Source organism: Pseudopodoces humilis, chromosome 1 (assembly GCF_049639895.1).
Source record: "Pseudopodoces humilis isolate 2021_Gansu_Grassland_sample_001 chromosome 1, ASM4963989v1, whole genome shotgun sequence".
NCBI lineage: Eukaryota > Metazoa > Chordata > Aves > Passeriformes > Paridae > Pseudopodoces > Pseudopodoces humilis.
This window is the reverse complement of record NC_142200.1, coordinates 132,030,768-132,049,102: the sequence shown is the minus strand read 5'-3', so window position 1 is coordinate 132,049,102 and position 18,335 is coordinate 132,030,768. Positions and strand designations below refer to the sequence as shown.

Sequence of the window (18,335 nt, the reverse complement as noted above, 5' to 3'; positions counted from 1 at the left end):
AAGGCTAGCAAGTAAACAATAGATCTGACAATTCAGAAGAAGCACAATAGATTCATTTGACTTGGCCACTTGGCCAATAAGTTGTTCAAAGTAGAGAGCACTGCCAGAGACCACAGCAAAGCCCTGAGAACAGTGTTTAGACAGGGACACCCTTCCTGCTGTGAACAATTCTGTAGAAAGCTGTAGCTAGAGCTTAAGTGCAGCTGATGGCACAGGCAAACCCTTTAGGGAAGATTGAATGCCAATCAAGATAAATGGTCTGCTGCATGGATAGCAGGTTTGAGATTTGGTTTAAGTCCTGGAAAAATGAAGGGAGTATCAGAGCCAAATAACTGTCTTAGATTAGCTTTAGTCATGTATATCACCTACCCCATCTGCCATAGAAATGAGCAGGCAAACTCTTCTGATTATGATGAAACAGAAAACCTATTTTTTCTGGGTTTTCTGTCACCTAGGTGACAGTTTCTCTTTTTTATCATTCTGAGCAGCCTATTCAGATCAGACAACTTTTTCTTCACTTACTTTCTGGCAGCCCATGTCAATAGTTTCCTCTTCTGTGGGAGCATCTGACATAGGTTTCCTTTTACAGATGTAGCCAATTTTCTTTTCACAAGAATGGTCTGCCCAAAATCCATCCTGAACACACAAACAGAACCTCAGTCAATTGGGATTTAATCTTCAAAAAAAACTGTCTTATACTTCTAAGTATTTAATAATTTTTTGTTAGGACTGATCAAAAGCATCAACGATGGAAACATAAATGTACTTGGGTGGGTAAACATCAACAAACTGAGAAGATCAACTTATAGTTATGCACTGTTTTGTCAGCTGACAGCTGATTCCAAGAGATAGTGAGTTAGTACAACTTCCATGGAATTTCTTCAGCCAAAACCTACATCATGTTTTCCATATTGCTTTTGGGCACTGATGCAAGTGAAAGGACGCCGAGTCTTCTAAAGCTGCAAAAAGGAACAGCAGGCTGCTACTTTTATTTATAGCTACAGCCATCAGTATATCTATGTATTGCTCTTGGAATTAAAAGGGCCTCCGAGGTTTTGATACAAGTCTTACTTAATATGTATTCAGTGCTGAAGGACACCAAGATCCTTCTGTAGTGAGTGATCCTGTGTTAGGTGTGAAGGAAGAAAAGGCCTGGACCAACAGAGGATAGAGTCCTCCCTTCCCAAAGTCAAGGACCGCCATCCAGACTGAGTATTTTCAGGTGGTTGTTGACCATTAAGCACTAAGCTTGCCACTGAAACTGTATTTCTGAGCAATGATCATGGCTTATCTGGCTGCACTGAGTGCTGCAGTTTTAGCAAGGCATATAGCACATGACCAGTGGGCCCAGATCTTAATGCTTTGATGCCTTCATCCTCAAACTAATTTTATTTTAATCCCCAACCAAATGCTGGATCTCTTTTAAAATGTCAGGTCATCTTCTGTCAACAGATTTGCCTCAACACATACACACCACTGCATATATCTGTAACTATTGTTGCCTCCTTGTAAATGAACCCAGTGCTTTGGTCTGAACTTCAAAATTTTACTGACGAAGTAACACTTTACAAAGTGAGAATGAGGACATAAATAGCAATGATTCCTATTTTTCCATCCATTTCTTTATCCAGCAGATTTCAATGGATGGCCACATGGAGGGGGAGAAAACAGTAGGGTAGAGCAACAATAGTTTTTCCCAGGTCTTGGCATTGTGGAGCAGCATGAACTGACTCCAGACCATTCTGTTGGTGCCCGGCACCAGATGATACTGCTAGGGCTAGTTGGAATCCCTACTTGCCTTGCCTTTCTCCTGAACTCTTATAGAAACTATCAAACCGTCTTTCCTCTAACTTTGAAACAGAAACTAAGGTTTCTATTTCCTAGAAAAATATAACTCATACGGGAATTCGAACCATCACAGGTGACTTACTTAGATTTGCAGAAAATTAAAATCTAGTGGATGCCAACTTCTGTACACAAATAGAAATTTTTAACCTTAATCTAAGTTCCTCAAATTCCATAACACTTGGCTTGGCCAGAAAACACCATCTCAATACTCAGAAAATGACAAAACAGGTTCTGCTCCTTCCTGTTTTTTTCTTGAAATGCTTGTTTGAAGGCAGTCAAGTAATTTTAATGAAAATCAGAGCTTTACCAGTGAATTTCAGCTTCCCTATGTGTTCTAAAAGACTGTAAAAATATATAAATGTTTAAAAATGTATCTAGGAAATATGAATATCAAGAACTATCCCAAAACTTTTTTAAAGCACTACTCAAACCACAAAATGAGGCCTGTCTGCCTCTTACTTCCTCTGATGCCTCCTGCACCAATACTTCCATGTGTAATATCATAAACCTTAACACCAACAGATGGGGTTAGCCAAAGGGCACAGGCTGGTAGGTGAGACACGACCTCAAGTGTGTGTTCCTAAAAACTCAGCACCCACATGCACCAAGGCCAGCTGCCCTGTTCACTTCCCAGGCCTGAGCAAATTCTTCAGCCTTGACCAGAATAGAAGTCCTTGAAGCAAGTGCCATTTAGAATCTCAATTGACTGACTCTCACATTGGAGCACTCAGCTTCCTTCCACTGTCTGACCTTATAACTCTGATAGGCAAATCATCTCAACCAGCACTGGCATAGCCACTGCACAGACAACACAGCACAATTCTCACACCCTTAAAAGACTGTTGGCTCAATTACCATGTGCACCATGGCATGGCTGACATGGAAGAAATATACATTTACACTCTTCTCACCAGAGTATGCCCACTAATACAGCAGAGAATATATTTTTTTAATTTATTTTTAGTAGGGACTCCTCTATGTGCCCTACTAATTTCTCCTGCTGCAGAGCTGGCTCAGCCCTCTCCTGCTGCACTCAACCTTCAGTGTTTCTGCACCAGAATTTTGGTGACACATGAGCCAGGTGCATGCATACAGGCCAAGGTTGCTGCTGATGACTTCATTGAAGTGAAGCAAGTGAGAAAACTAAGCCTACTGGAGCTTGACTGAGAGCCTGTGCTCCAGGTAGAGCTCAATAGAGTGTCTAGGAAATTGAGAAAAAGACCCTTAGCTTTCCTCTTCAATTTATAAGTGCAGTCACCAAAAGCATAGCAAAAGTACAACCATCAAGTTTTAATTTTACAAAGTAAGAAAATACGTATGGTTTGTGTACACACTTTTTCCCCTCCTGACAAAATAGGCAAACTCTAAAGGAGGTGGTAAGCTTAATATTTTTAATTATCACAAAAAAGGAAAAAAATACAGCATCAACAAAGACTGACTTTTATGCCAGGTATTACCTCTGTGTTCCTGTGATACTCCTGGGTCACTGACCATTGCCAGATTCCAGAAATCAGCCTTTTCAAAGCAGCCTTTAAACTGTAGGTATACAGTCACTCAGGAAAGGCTTTCAGTAATGCCACTGCTAAATATTTTACTACATTTCTCACAGCTCTTCATGTGCAGCGCAGATATAAGAATAAAATCTAAACCACCTACAAGATTGATAACTTTGACTAGAAAAATAAAATTAAGATTTCTATTTTCTTCTGAAGAGAGCATTTCTCTCTAGCATCAATAAAAATTCCTAGTGCAATTTTTAAATGTGAATCCCATATTCAGTCAAAACATAAGAAGCCAGACATATCCAAAATGTCTTCTTAGCTTCCTGAAGAAACACATTTATATGTTCATCTGCTTCTCAGTGTAATTATAAGATTATTTTAAAAGTCCACATGCGCAAACTGAAATCAAAAAATATGGATCTTGGGGAGCAGTTGCTACTACTTGTCTGCTTCTTGGAGGAAACAGTGAAATTTTCTGGTAACCTTAAACAGATCTTTTCTCATAAAATTAATTCCTGACTCTACAATAGGCTGCTTCAATAGGTAATATCCCCATTTTTTAAGTTATCATTATTATTTGCTCTTGCATAGGAAAAGCCCAAATGATAAATTACATTATAAGACAATTTGGTCAATAGCTATGTGACTTTACCTTTCCCTTCATAACAACACAGTCCTCTTGTCTGTTGTTTGCATGAGTGGGTTCTCCACGAAGCCACTTTGTGTAGGTGACAGGTGTTCCATCACTCCATTCAAAATACATCTGAACCTTGAGGTCATTCAACCCAATCCACAGCTCGTCAGATGGTTCTAAAACATACAATTAACATTCCTGTCATATAATGTGAATTTCTGTCTTTGTGGAAAAGAAAAAATTTATTCTCAGGAAGTTGAAAAGGCAGTCAGGAAATTAGGGTTCTCAGCCTCATAGAAGTCAGACTGATTCTCATATACCCACTCCAGTCATCAGGAAAGGTCACTCCCCAAAGTGGCAATAAAATAAGGGTGTTCTGCTTCATAGAAAATGACCACAATACTCCCTTTGCTGAATTGTATTGCAACACAACTAGGTTTCCAATTCAAAACACTTGTAACAAGATATGAAAAAATGCCTAAATAAATTAGTTCCCCTTTTCCTCCTACTTTTAGTATAGTGCAAAAAGGAATGTCCTATTTTCTAAAGCTAAGACACCCAGTGATGTCTTTTAGAGCTGAAAACCAGAGTATTTGCAAGTTTTCCCATTATGTGTGTTCCTATATTTTATTTATTTCTGAGTAAAGTGAAATGACAGTGGTTGTTGAATTTTTTTCACTTTACAGTTAAAGGAGTTAACCATTGGCTTTTGGCTTAAGGGAAACTGCAGGACTGGTCAAGGAATTTACTTCACACTGTCTGTTTCTGAGAGGTTTTCCATTCTGGCTAACCAAGATACTGCCAATATCACCCTCCCAGCCAGTCGCTTGAATGACAGAGAGTCAACCCTCTGTATTTTCTCCTTCCCTCCCTTGACTCTCCTGCCTTTACTGCATCTAAGTGTGATCAGCCCTCATAGCTCATCCATAATTCCTTACCACCTCACCCCTATTAAATTCACAAGCTCTCAGGCTCCATTTTCAAAATCACACCTTTCCCCCTTCTTGCAGACTGTGTTTTATGTTCAGAAGTCCCCCAAAATTGCATTTCAGCACCCTGTTTAAATTCTCTTCTACTAACACATTGAGTGTTCCAATTCTACTGTCCATCATGCTCTCAATTCCCCCCTTGCCCACTGTCATCCATGCTCTTTAATTTATTTCTTGTTTAGTTACCTCTTAAAATCTTTCTGTCTACTTTTACTGAGCATTTAGCACAGAGGAGGCATTGTCCATGCCCAGAGCTCCTACAGTGGTGGGCTCACACCAAGGTAATACGAACAATAAACAACATTCTTTAACAAAATAACTTCATCAAAGCCATCTAAATAAGCCAAGCAAATCTATGGAGTCTCTTCCTACATAACATTTTCTTTCCTCACTAGAACTGCTGCTTTTTTGCAGTCATCTCTACAGCTGTAAACACCAAGAGAGGTTTTTTTTTTCCAGTAAATTGTAAAGCTGCTTCCCATTCTCAGTCATGCACTGGGCCACATTTGTGCCCTATCACATGCTGGACTTCCGTGTAAACATCCAGAATGCACTTCTTTATTCTTCATGTTCCTCTCTAAAGTTCTCCTTTGTGGGTGATGCCAACAAAAGCTCAGCTATCATGACAATATTAATCTCATTGTACCCCTTCTTCCTTTGTTTTATCATGGGACTGTGAATTGTTTGCACAAAGATAAACTTTTGTTCTTTCTGTACAGCAGTGGTCTGATGCAGACAAGATTCTCTAGGCACTGCAATACACGGTGTTCTCCTCTCAGTGGTGAACAAGGGTGATGTGATACACTCATAAACTGTTGTAAAAGGCTTCTTTAGTTGTCCCAGTTTTACTCCTCTGACAAGAATGCTTCCAAAACAGTCTGTTGCAGCTAGTGTGTCATTTGTGAGAAGCCTGCTTTCCTTCAGGACTATTTGCCTTTCAAAAACACTCAATTTTACAAAAACAACAGCAGTCAGTTCAGGAAAGGACTTTGGAGGAGGTGTCAAACTATGTAATAACCTACTTCACATATATAAGGTGAAAATACAACTAGTTTCCTTTAGAATCTGATTTCTATCAAATGTCTTAATGTCTCATCAAGAAGTCCCACCTTTCCTAAGAGTATCTTTTAAAAGAGTAAAGGTTTCATGTTGTTCGTGAAAAACCAAGTCTCTCAGGAGACTTCTTTCAGGAATGTGAAGGTAAGCACAAGTTTCCATGGAGGTAGCAAGGACACAAAAGTAAAGTATGTCAACTGTTTTATTATTTCCACTCCAGGACTGCTGCTATGCTGCAGCTCAAAGTGCGTGGCTACACTTCCAGTGAAGGATAAACTCACCTTTGCCTGGCACTGAAAGCACATATAGGATCAGTCACTGCAAAGAAGCACACCTGGGTGTGAACCTGCTTCTCCCACGAAAAGCAGTTCCTCCATGCAAAAGCAGGTTCATGTAAAGCAACAGCAACCATGAAATTGCCTCAGAGTCAGCACAGCTTCATTCTCCTCATGAACACATCTTGCATCTGTAGACTAACTTGCCTTGCAGCAGCTCAAATGTGTGCTCAGAAACCAAGCACGTAAGTACTGTATTTGATATGGGGTACATCTGAATCCATGTACTGGGACAGATGGATTCTTTTTCAGGAGAAACATGACTTGAAACATAAGGACATGGCAGTGTTAATAACAGGGCACAGATCCCAAACTGTCTTGAACCAGCAGATTTTGCTTCCCCCCATCTATTTTTGAAGATCAATCATAAAATCCTTTTATCTTATGAAAAGTTTTAAATTGCTTTAACCTGTATAAAAGGAGAAAGGAAGGAGAAGCAGATCCTAAGAAACAGGAGTTTAGAGATAATGCAGTGTGCATCACCGCAGCTTTTTTGTGGAAGCAAAGTCTGTTTGGGTTTTGTGCTCCTATTCTCTGTTTTTATTACCTCTGATTTTTAAATTTAAAATTTAACTCCTTCTCCAATCTGTGATCAGGACAATTATTTTTAAACAGTCTCCTCATTTTATTAACAGGTAAGACATGTTCAAAACACCTTCTTTACTCAGTAAATATATATATATGTTATTATGAAAATATACTCACTGTACCCAAGTTGAGAAATAATAAAGCTGTATTCTTCGACATTATGGATGCTCGCCAGATCTCCATCCTCTTTCCTGCAAGATGTTAAGGCATCTTTCCATATTTTGGGTTCCCTGTGAATTATGTAACAGTTACCAGCATATGACATCCATTGATCAGGACACCTAATAGGCACATTTGTCTCTGAAAAGAAAAATTGCCATGAAAAGTTTCAGAATTCTGTTCTTAACTAAAGACTAAACATCACATCAGAAAATATTTAACAAAAAAACTTCAGTCATATATTTTCCTCAAGAAGAACAGAAGAGATGACAAATATGTATAGTGATAAAAATCTACGTGAATAATTGAAAGTTGAAACTTCCACACTGTTTTTAAAGAACAAGTGTTTGTAACTTGAGAAAATACAATTAAAATACAGTTTTATCTTTTATGCATGCATACATGCATACTAAAATGCAAAGTCTGCAGAGTGGTGCTTTATAATTTTTCTACACTGATGTCAGCACCTCTCTTTAACCCCCATGCTATATGTTAAGAACCTGATTTTACAATACATATTTATGAGATTAACTATTTTTCCCAAAAACCTAGGGACTTTATGCATTAGCCCATGTGCTAAACTACGGAAATAAATAACTGAGAATAAGAATCAGAGAACCCAAAGAAGATCACTGCTTTTAGGAATCCTTTTCAGCAGCTTAACTGAGAAAATTATGTTGTCAAATTAAATGATTTATGCTTAAAACTTGCTTTCAGAAGCTCAGTAGAAGAGCACCAGGGTATTGCCAACAAGCACATTGCTGTTCAGCAAACAATTCAGCCTTGGGAGGAGTGCCACCCGAACATATAATAAACAGAGTATTGCTGTTGTAGAAACAAATTAGGATTCTTGCAGCTCTTTATTTATAATCAGCAGATGGGTTTAGCAATATAGAGTAGAACAAGGACAGCAGGTTTTCAGAAATTCTGCTGGCAAAAAAAAATTGTATATGTCAGAAGAAGAAGCAATGTGTTTGTTTAACAGTGGGATATATTCTGTAGAAATGTTTAAATAGACACCCAAACTCATGACCAGTCAGGCCCATGCTGCAGGCATGTATCCTGTTTCAACTGGACTATACTGATGATTAATAGATACTTTGTGTCACAACACACATTTCTATTATAAACAGTACCTGCCCATTCAGATCTGAATCTAAAAAGTGCTAGCCTGCTCCCACAAAGTTCTAGCAAAACTAAACTTTTTCCCCAGGACAAGGGGCTCAATAATGCTTGGTCAGAGACCTCTCAATTCTGCCAAAGGAGAGGAAAAAGTGAAATAGAGGGTGGGGGAACCCCAGGAAAACAAACTGAATGTTTGGTGATGTTGGGAGAAACAAGAGAGCCCAGCGGTGACAAACGCTGTTGTGGAAGTTAGTCTGATGCTTCAGACAGCCGCCAAATTTGTCCTATACCTGGCCTCAGCTCTGAGCACATGCATCTTACAGTGCTTTGTCAAAAATCAGAGAACACTCAACATACCCTTCTGCAAACTGCAAACACTGCATAGAACAGAAATCACCAGTTCAGACATGGCCTCAGAGAGGCTCACAAAGGTATTCATGCCTCAGTGAGTCCGTGAACATCTCTTATTCAAGTGGATGCAGACTGTGACAATATGACTCACTAAACACTAAAACAGATAAGCAGGTATGGCAGGACAGCAAAACTTGTGCTTGTAGACCCAGTAACACCAGGGAACTTGTTGCAGGACACAAAAAAAAAAAAAGAAAGGAAAAAAAAAAAAAAAAGCTGTTGGTGGTCTACTTTCTTTGGTTTAAGTCTTACTGAATTACATTGCTGGGGATTTCTTAGTACAAGAAACTCTTCAGTTCTTCATTTCAGCTACTCAGCAAAAATTAACTTGATGCTTCCTCATTCTACTTCTAAAGAATCTACTAGACAACTCAAAGCCATCCAGTTTACTTTTTCATCCTTATGGAAACAAGTGTTACTCCCTGGACATCATTTCACTTAAACAAAAGAGGCAAAGTAAATTATCACAAATAAAAGGTAAAAGATAATATTACATTAATGTGTAAACAATATTATTCCAAATGTCAAGCTGATAAATTTGTTGGCCTGTAGCTGTAGAACAGTTATTCCTCAAATAGAGCGCAAGTACTCTTGTGAAGCTGACTTTCTTGTGAGCTTGACTTTCTGAAGTCTGCAAAATCTCGCAGTACTTGACTTGTGTGTCTAAAGCTGAAGTCAGTCTCATGATTCAGACATTCAAATTTCTCTCTTAGATCCATGCTATGTGGTCTGATAAGACAGAGATACACAGCATCTCAGCAATAACAGTAAGAGAATTTATTTCTTCTAACAGAATATTTAAAGAAACATTTGGAAACACTATTTTAAGATCATCACACTTTTTTGGTTTGGGATGAAATCTATGTTGGCAATCACTTGGTGAAGGAAGATAGACAGCCTTTCCTTTCAGCATTTAGAATTTGACCTGAATACATTTCTATTAATCTACTTTGCTGGGTTACAGAACAAGTGCTCTGTAGCCCGAAGATACTTTGATGTACAACATGATGTGGCCCCCTGCTGGAAAAATATTTTGTTACAAGAAGCAAAAAATAAAAACGCAAAACAATCCTGCTGATGTTTGCTTTGTGAAAATCCATCTGTAATGGAAACAAATATTCTGTTTTTTCCCGCCTTTGTTTCAAGTACAAGTATGATTACATTCTGTTGTAAAATGTTCCTCTGTCCCACATACTGCCCTTTTAGACACGATTACAACTTCCAGGGTTAAAATTTAAGAGGCATTTCTTTGTGCTTAGTGACAGGCGAACAACTAAGTACATGTATGAATTTGCAATTAATTTATTTCTTAACTCAGGAAAACATAATCTGTCATGAGTTTTCCTTTACACCTTTAGCAGCTGAGGGCACCTAACACCTTGCATGATTCCATGCTTACTCCTTTTATTACTTCCTCCCATGGGACATTTTGTAAAATATTTTATAAAGTAAACCACTGCCAATCTCAGGTTTATCTGCCACAGTGTTTACTCAGCAATTTATGTTTAATTGAGAACTTTTTTCTCTTCCTTCAAATTGCTGGTAAAGCAAAGGGTGGGGTTTAGGAACAAAAGCCAAATTCAAAAGGAAGTAATGATCATTAGACACACACCTCCCTCCAAAAAAAAAACCCTGAATTTAAATTTAAATAATATAAATAATATAGAAGCCAGTCTTAAACTGATAGCATATTTATAGGCATCAGTGTTTCAGAACTTATGTAAGAAACCTGAAAAGCTGAGCAGTAGTCAGCCAAACAACCTAAAACAACCTATATAAATAAAACTATTTGGATATCACCTGTACACAAATCCAAACAAAACTTACGTCTTAAATTAAGAAATTATTTAAACGTGCACTGAAGTCTTTCTCAGCTAAGACAATTAATTTACTTGATTTCAATACCAAATTATCTATTTAATTAATTAATATGTATTTCAATATCTACTTAACAACACACCAGCTCATTCTTGTGGCTTTTTCTCTTAGCAGCAAAGCCAAACAAATGGGGCAGAATCCTCTGTCCTAACTGCTTGTAACAGGACTGGCTCTATATTGGCAAAAGCAGAAAAAATATTAAAAAAACACCAACTGCTTTTTAAGGCAAATATCAAACACTGATTACACAGGAAACAGGGAGGCCAGAGCAAAAAGGAAGAACACACTGTTCACTTTTAGAGGGAATCTTGGTCAAACCACAGTCTACAGAGTCCCTTGCTTGGTTTTACCACATTCAGTAACAGCTATTCCAGTTAGAGATAAAAAACACTGTTCATTGAGAATTTGTTGAGGGTTTATTACCAAACCTACCTCTAGGAATAATGAAAGATTCTAAAGTAGCATTTCCTCGTTTACAAATATAGCCTAGTTTCTTATCACATTCCCAGCTCTCCCACTTAGCACCTTTGCCAGGATTCAATGCACCACAGATTTTTCCAGGTTCTGGAGAAGGATGGCCTTAAAAAAAAAACAACAAAATGAAAAACAGAAACCAAAAAACTACCACCACAAATCTCAGCAACAGAGTATAAGCACAACAGGGTTAGGCTCTCAACTCTCATATCCCCTTCTGGTTTATTCTTCAACCACAAAATGCATTAACACATAGACAACTGTGGTACTCCACAGTCCTTTAGCCTGAAGTGGGGAAGTTCATTCCCTTAAGAGATAATTTTTCCACAGCAGCCATAAGTTGAAAATTCATAATTTAACAGCTTCTTCACATGTTCAAAATCCTGGTAACAGTGTATGTGTTTCTTTTCTTTGAAATTTGTTCCTTTTCTAAATGGAGAATGTCTAAGGTCCAGAGGACAGTCTTTAGGCAAAAAAACTGTTCTGTAAGCTAGTCAAATTCTGTACTTGATATAAGAAAAATAATAAGTAATTATTTTGCTGATGTGAACTTCCTGCTTATTTGTCTAAACAGTATGATAATATCAGAATATTTGTATATTTTTTCTGTAGTTGATTAGCATTAACACTAACAAAAACACCTAGAAGAAAAGTAGAACCTGCAGAACAGAAGAAATTTCAGCAGTAAACCAGGTGAACTTCTCAAGATCTGACATACTGTTACTAAATTTCTGACTCTACATCACTATACTACATAACAAGCATCAGTACTACACAGAATAAACACAGCAAACTAATATTTTTAGAGTCCAAGATTGTTCACTGAAATTCTCTTATACCATTATTATTTCATTACTTTGGATTAAATACTTTTATATTTGCAGTCATAGGAGAAATAGATATGCTTACTTCAAAAATACTATTTTAAGTTGTTTAATTGCACAAAGAAGTTCAGCTATTGGCAGCTACAGCCCCAAAATATCTAAGCAAAATTGGTTTTGCTTAAACATTGATAACAGTTCAATTTTTTTCTATTTATTTAGGGCTAAAGAGATAGAAAAGTATGAAGTTCCCATAAATCCCCTTAAAATATGTTAATGGGAAAAGCCAGTTCTTTAACATCCAGTGCAAAGCAGATGAGACAGAGGGAGGCTGACCAACATAAAATCATGAAGGAGATAGCAAAAATGTAAAATATGTTATATGGACATAAGAGTAGAGTATTATTTTTGAATGAAATTAAGGAACATAAGCAGTTAAGGGTAAATGTAGTCCATTTTTGTTACATCAAGCCCCATATTAATTTAATTCTTTACAGTACATCTGAGAGTTGTCTGCAGTTTTAAGAATCGTGAACATCATCTCAGTCCTATAAATACCTTCACAGCCACTTGCAGTTCTTCTCTTTGCCCGTGTGCTCCCTCCACTGGAGAACTATTTATCAAGTAGTTCAATTCACTCCTCAGAGCTTACCTACTCAAAAAGTTTGTCCAACTAACATGTGCTTTTGGTCTTCTCTACACAAAAAAGGCCCTGGGTGATACACTGGAGCACACACTTACAGTTACTGATGATTAAATGCTCAGTGAAAATAAAGAGCATTTACAATGCAGAACTTCAGACACCTACTTTAAATCAGTCTCCAAAAGCTCCCTAAATAGCTATTGCAAAGGAACAAGGCAAGAGTCCTGGCACTCTGAATAGTCAACCAGAGATGATTTCACCATATGAACAGATGGCAGAGAAACTTTTTAATGATGACACCAGAGTTCAACTCTGCAGCCACACCTGTGGAGTAGCTGGGCTTCCATGAAAGTAGTCTAGCCTCAAATGTTCAGTTTGATATCTGCTGTTGTTGTGGGTAGGTTAATCCCAGATGAAAATGAAAAGCTGTTCCTCAAGCAAATAAAAAAATTGAACATAAACATATTGGAAAGGAATTTGAAGTAAAAAACCAAACAAACAAACAAAAAAAACCCCACTGTTGATCAGTCTAATCTCACAAATGAAGACATCTACAGCACCTGATTTCTTCTGTATCCAGAAATAAAATAGATTAGGAAGATATGCAAATGAAGCATCAACAGGTGACTTAAAATTTTCCTATGGATTTTGAGGCTACCGTTTCTATTATGAATAATAATTAAGCCTGGTGCATATCCCTAGCATAAGGGCCATTACTCACAGTGTTTATAACCACAATCAGAATCTTTCAGCATCAAAACAAGCTCAATAACTGCAGGAGAATGGAGTGCTAGGAAAAGATATCTGTTACACAATGACCAAACTTTTGCCTTTTGAACTGAGTAGCAATGAATTTAACCTTACCTGGAACCCAGTTTAAGTACCGAAAAGGAGCACCACCAACCCACTGCCATCCACTGTTGAAATTCAAACTGTTAAGACCAAACCAGAGAGCTGAGCTCAGTGTGCGAGTCAGACCTAGGCAACAGAGACAGAGAGAGATATTGCAAGTCCACAGCAAGAGCAAACACTCCTCAAAACTTGAGAGCTGAATTCTAGTTAAGCCTTCTCCTTTTTCCTTGTACAAGTTTTAACAATTTTTAACATTCTAGTTAAGGTGGTTATGCTAAACCTGAAAAACAGGTCATCTTACATTGGTCAGTTTTGTTTTAGAGTTTTGATCTATTTAGGTTTGGAGAATTTTATCACAACAGAAAACAAAATGACTCTGCTACCACTGATCACAAACATGAAACTTTTTCTTTTCAGAACTATAAAATATTAAATGGATAAAGTTGCATAAAAGGTCAGAAAACCAAAAATCAGTTTTCTAAAATGATAGATATAGTTTCCCAGCATTTATTTTCTTTTCCATAAAATTAACAAGCATGAATTTCACAGTGTAAAAAAAACTGTCCTCATTTATCAAAATACATTAAAATGCAATCATTTCAAACATCATCTTTTTAACAGTATATCTTGTGCATTTTTCAGACTGATCTGATTTCAGTTCTTTAGCCAATGATAAGTCAAGCTTCAAAAAAAAACCAGTTCAAATTTATTCCTCTAGCTCTGAACGCACTTAGAAATATCATGCTTATGTATGGCTCTGCTGAACATTATTCATAGTCATTATTAATCAACTGTCTATCTCTGCCCTCGGTGTAAGGCTTGGAAGCACAGCTGGATGCCTGCTGATTTTTTTTAATTTAAGTGTGTTTCAGCACAGTTCACAGAAAATCACTGTGCAATATGTATCATTTGTTTCTGCTTCTACTGATGGCATCGTGCCAAGATGTGGCAATTTGTAGCTGTCTTTGACACCACCATGAGGGGCAGCACTCGAAACACAGAAAAGTTAAAAGGAGAGGTTGTTGACTGGAAAGGATGGGAATCTTAGATCCGATCCTGCACCAACACATTAACATGCTTTATTATTTCTTCTGGACAATTTGTGGTTAGGACAACTGAGAACTGAGCATGACAAGAAATCCTAGTACTGCCAGGGTAGTTGCATAATGAAAAACTGATCTTCACATACATTTAGCTGCCATATCTATCAGTTTGCAATTAAAACACATCAACTAATAACTACCTTCTGCGTCAGCAACAGTTTACTCACTTGAGCACTAATTTCTACAATAATTTTCTCACAGTGATTTTAAAAACAACCCATATTTTGACCAAATCTTTAAATTGAAAACAGTTTAGACAGAAGAAATTGTTCATAGCATTAAAAATACATTTCTCATTCCTCTAAAGTGGAGAAATATGGATTTGATTGATGGACTACTAGATGGATAAGGAATTGGCTGGGTGTCTGCATCTAAAGTCAACAGCTTAGAGTCCAAATGGAAACCAGGAACAAGTGGTGTCCCTCTAGGGTCTGTATTGGGACCAATATATTTAATGTCTATGTCAGTCACACAGACCGTGGGATTGGGTACTCTCTCAGCAGGTTTGCAGATGACACTCAGCTGCGTGGTGTGTTTGACTCACATGAGGGGAGCAATGGCAGCTCCTCTGACCGGCTTGAGGAGCGGGCCCCTGCCAAACGCATCAAGTTCAACAAGGCCAAGCACCAGCTCCTAGCCCTGGGTCATGGAAATTCACAATAACAATATGGGCTAGGGAATGAATGGACTGAGAGCAGCAGTGCAGAGGACTTCAGGGTATTCATGGATGGGATTCACTGGACATGACCTGGCCATGAGTACCTGCAGCCCAGAAACCCAAACATGTCCTGGGCTGCATCCAAAGCAGCATGGCCTTCAGGGCAACGGACGGGATTCTGACCCCCAACCCTTCTCTGCTGAGACACACTTGGAGTGCTGCATTCAACTGTGGGGTCCCCAGTACAAGAAAGGCATGGAGCAAGTCCAGAGGAGGCAAGAAAATTCATCAAAGGGCTAGAACATCCCTCCTGTGAAGAACTACTGAGAGAGCCAGGGCTGTTCAGGCTGGAGATGAGAAAGCTGTGGGGAGACCTTATGATGGCTTTTCAGTATATGAAAAGGACTTCTAAGAAATTTGGAGGAAGACTTTTTACCAGGACTTGTAGTGACAGGACAAGGGGTAATAATTTAAAAATGAAAGAGGGTGGATTTAGATTGGATATCATGAAGGCATTTTTTACAATGTTGATGGAACAGGTTGCCCTGAGAAATTGTTGATCCTCATCATTGAAAGTGTCCAATGTAAGGTTAGATGGGACTTCGAGCAACCTAGTCTAATCCATGATGTCCCATACCATGGCAGAAAGGCTGGCCTAGATAATCTTTATATGTTCCTTCCAGCCCAAACCATCTTCTAATCCTCTTATTCTACAAATTTAAAAAGTACAACATATAGCTTATTGTATAGAATATTTTGTCTTTCAACTGATGTAACATATTCAAAATATTTTCTATTCTATTTAATAGCTGATCAGTGGACTGTTACATGTTTTTATACAGGCTGAGAAGGAAATAATGAAGACTTTCTCAATGTAGAATCCAAATACATTCAGGTAAAATTTAAGAATTTACTCATAGGAGAAGTGTGGAAACTCCTTCCAAAAACATTGAAGGAGATTGAAACTAAAAGAGAATATTTATAAGTCCTTTTGTTTTTTAGTTCATTTTCTTTTCATATTTTAGGACATACTGAAGATGCAATGGCTTTAGTGAAATAGGTAAAACTACTGACTAATACACACTACAAGAAGAATACAAAAAGGATGCAATCTTGGTATCTACATCTTCAGTTTACAAACTACTTTGCAATTTTCTGCATTCCAACATTTATTCTTTATTGCATGCATTACTCAATTGTTTTATTTCTTTATAGTATTATTTGTTTATGGCAATATTTAATCATGATAAAATAAATAATATCTGTCCTATATTTCCAGATGAATCATTCATTACAACAAAATCAATTTACTCATTAGAATTGAACAAATATGATCTTCAAGATGGAACATGCCATATTAGTGTCACTCTTGCAATAATACACTTTTTTAAAGAAATTATGGATAATTTTAACCTACCTGTCAGGTATGTTTGTTCATGTAACTCTGTGATGCTTAATAACTCTGCCTTCTGCTGCTGACAGCTTTTTCTTGCCTGATGCCATTTCAGAGCTGCCTCAGAGTTTATCTGGTACTGGACATTTGTTAAAGGGTCTGTGTTCCACAAATCACTACTAGTAACTATAGGGAGAAATGAAAATTCTCATGAAAACAGAGCCAGATAAAATATACCAAAAAAATTGCATAACAAAAGACACAAAATGCCTGAATGGTGACAAATGCTTAGAAAGGAATCCTGAAGTTCTCCTATGTAACAGTAGATCTAGGACAGAAGATAGGGAATGAAACAAAGTCACCATTTACTGTGGTACAACAAATCTGCTGTTTAAGGTAAATAATAAGTAGTTAAAATGTGCTAAAATAGTTGATTTGTGAATGTGGAGAAAAAGACTAAAAAATTCTAGGCTGATGCTAACTAAGGTGTATATCAAGCTGACCTTTTTTCTAAGATAAACCCCAAATTTTTTACTAATTTGGGTCACTATGTAAGGTGGCTATGGATTTTCTTACTGTGATTGTGGTAGTCAGACCCAAGTGCTGAATGCAAAGCTGACATCATCAGCATCCATCTCATATTTTCCTGCAATTCCTGATTTCTTAAGCATGTGTCTGACATTGCATGACTTTCTCCTCTGCCACAAAGCCTGACTGAACTCCTTGAGTACCCAAACTTGGCACTTTTAGGTAATTCTATTCAAAGCATCATCCAAGAACTCTCCACATTAGAAATTGCCCCAGAAGGTACCACACTCTACACTGCTGAAGTCTCTCCTGGCTCATCTCAATTGTGTCTCCATAAACAAGCAACAAAAAACCAGTGTGATCTTGATCTGCCAAAAATGGAATCTATGTGAGGTCCAAAACTGAGCTAAACACCACATAAAGAACTAAAGCAGAACACAGCAGAGATTACTAAATGTCTGACAACAAGGAGAATACAACTGAATTCCTGAAGCATTTATCAGCTTCTTAAGTTGCAAACTGAAAAAACTGAGAGAAAAATTTATGAATTCTTATCTGAATTCCGAGTGCTTAGAAAACTTCAGTCTTCAAATAAAGGAAAACAGTACAATAAACAAAAGTCAAAACAAAGCATGATACATGTTAAGTATCAAGAGGTCACTTACAAGTTCCACTTTTTTCTGTATTATATCTGATTATCTATAGGTAATATAAAGTGCTTCTTTTCACGTTATCTTTATGTTAAAAAGAAATCAAATATAACCTACTGTAATAATGACATTTCAGTAAAAATGGAAACTTCCATCTGATTATCATTATCCACAAATCGACTTCTGTCCAAAATATTCTATAACTATCAAAATCAAAACTTCTTTGCTATCTTATGCTCTAAAATACCATAAATCCCTGTGCACAAGCCTGTGATAAAATTAATATTATAAAAATAGTAAAATCCATAATTCAGTAAAGAAAACTAGCTCTGACTTGATAGTAAGGGGTTTCTAAATCTTGTGTAATTTTTACAGAGAAGAGATAAACAAGTCTTGGGCATTCATCCAACCTTCCACCTCAGTTCCCCAGTCTCATAATTTATAGCTGACTTCCATATGGTGCTCTCTTGTAGAATTTTGGCCTTTCATAAAAATCAAACTCATTTCTAAATCTTGAAAATTTGCTTATAAGATGTTTGAGTTTTAAGAGTTCAAAAGTCTTTGCAGAGCAAGATTTTGGAAAAATCTATATGCTGTTGCTAAAAGCTCAGTTCCCCAGTGAAACAAAATGATGAATCACTTTCTTGGAATAATATATTTTAGCACCTAAGCTAAATTAATATTAAAT

General features: G+C 37.3%; 1 protein-coding gene across 1 annotated transcript in view; it reads right to left on the bottom strand.

Annotated features, from left to right (window-relative positions):
- Positions 1–18,335, bottom strand: part of LOC102107218 (macrophage mannose receptor 1) — a 55,221-nt gene that overhangs the window by 28,933 nt on the left and 7,953 nt on the right. The window contains exons 4-9 of the mRNA XM_005518759.3: positions 16,494–16,655; positions 13,328–13,441; positions 10,958–11,104; positions 7,070–7,252; positions 4,003–4,160; positions 523–636 (exon numbers count right to left, since the gene is read on the bottom strand). Of these exons, the coding sequence (XP_005518816.2) occupies positions 523–636; positions 4,003–4,160; positions 7,070–7,252; positions 10,958–11,104; positions 13,328–13,441; positions 16,494–16,655 (878 nt within the window). The remainder of the gene's footprint in view (positions 1–522; positions 637–4,002; positions 4,161–7,069; positions 7,253–10,957; positions 11,105–13,327; positions 13,442–16,493; positions 16,656–18,335) is intronic.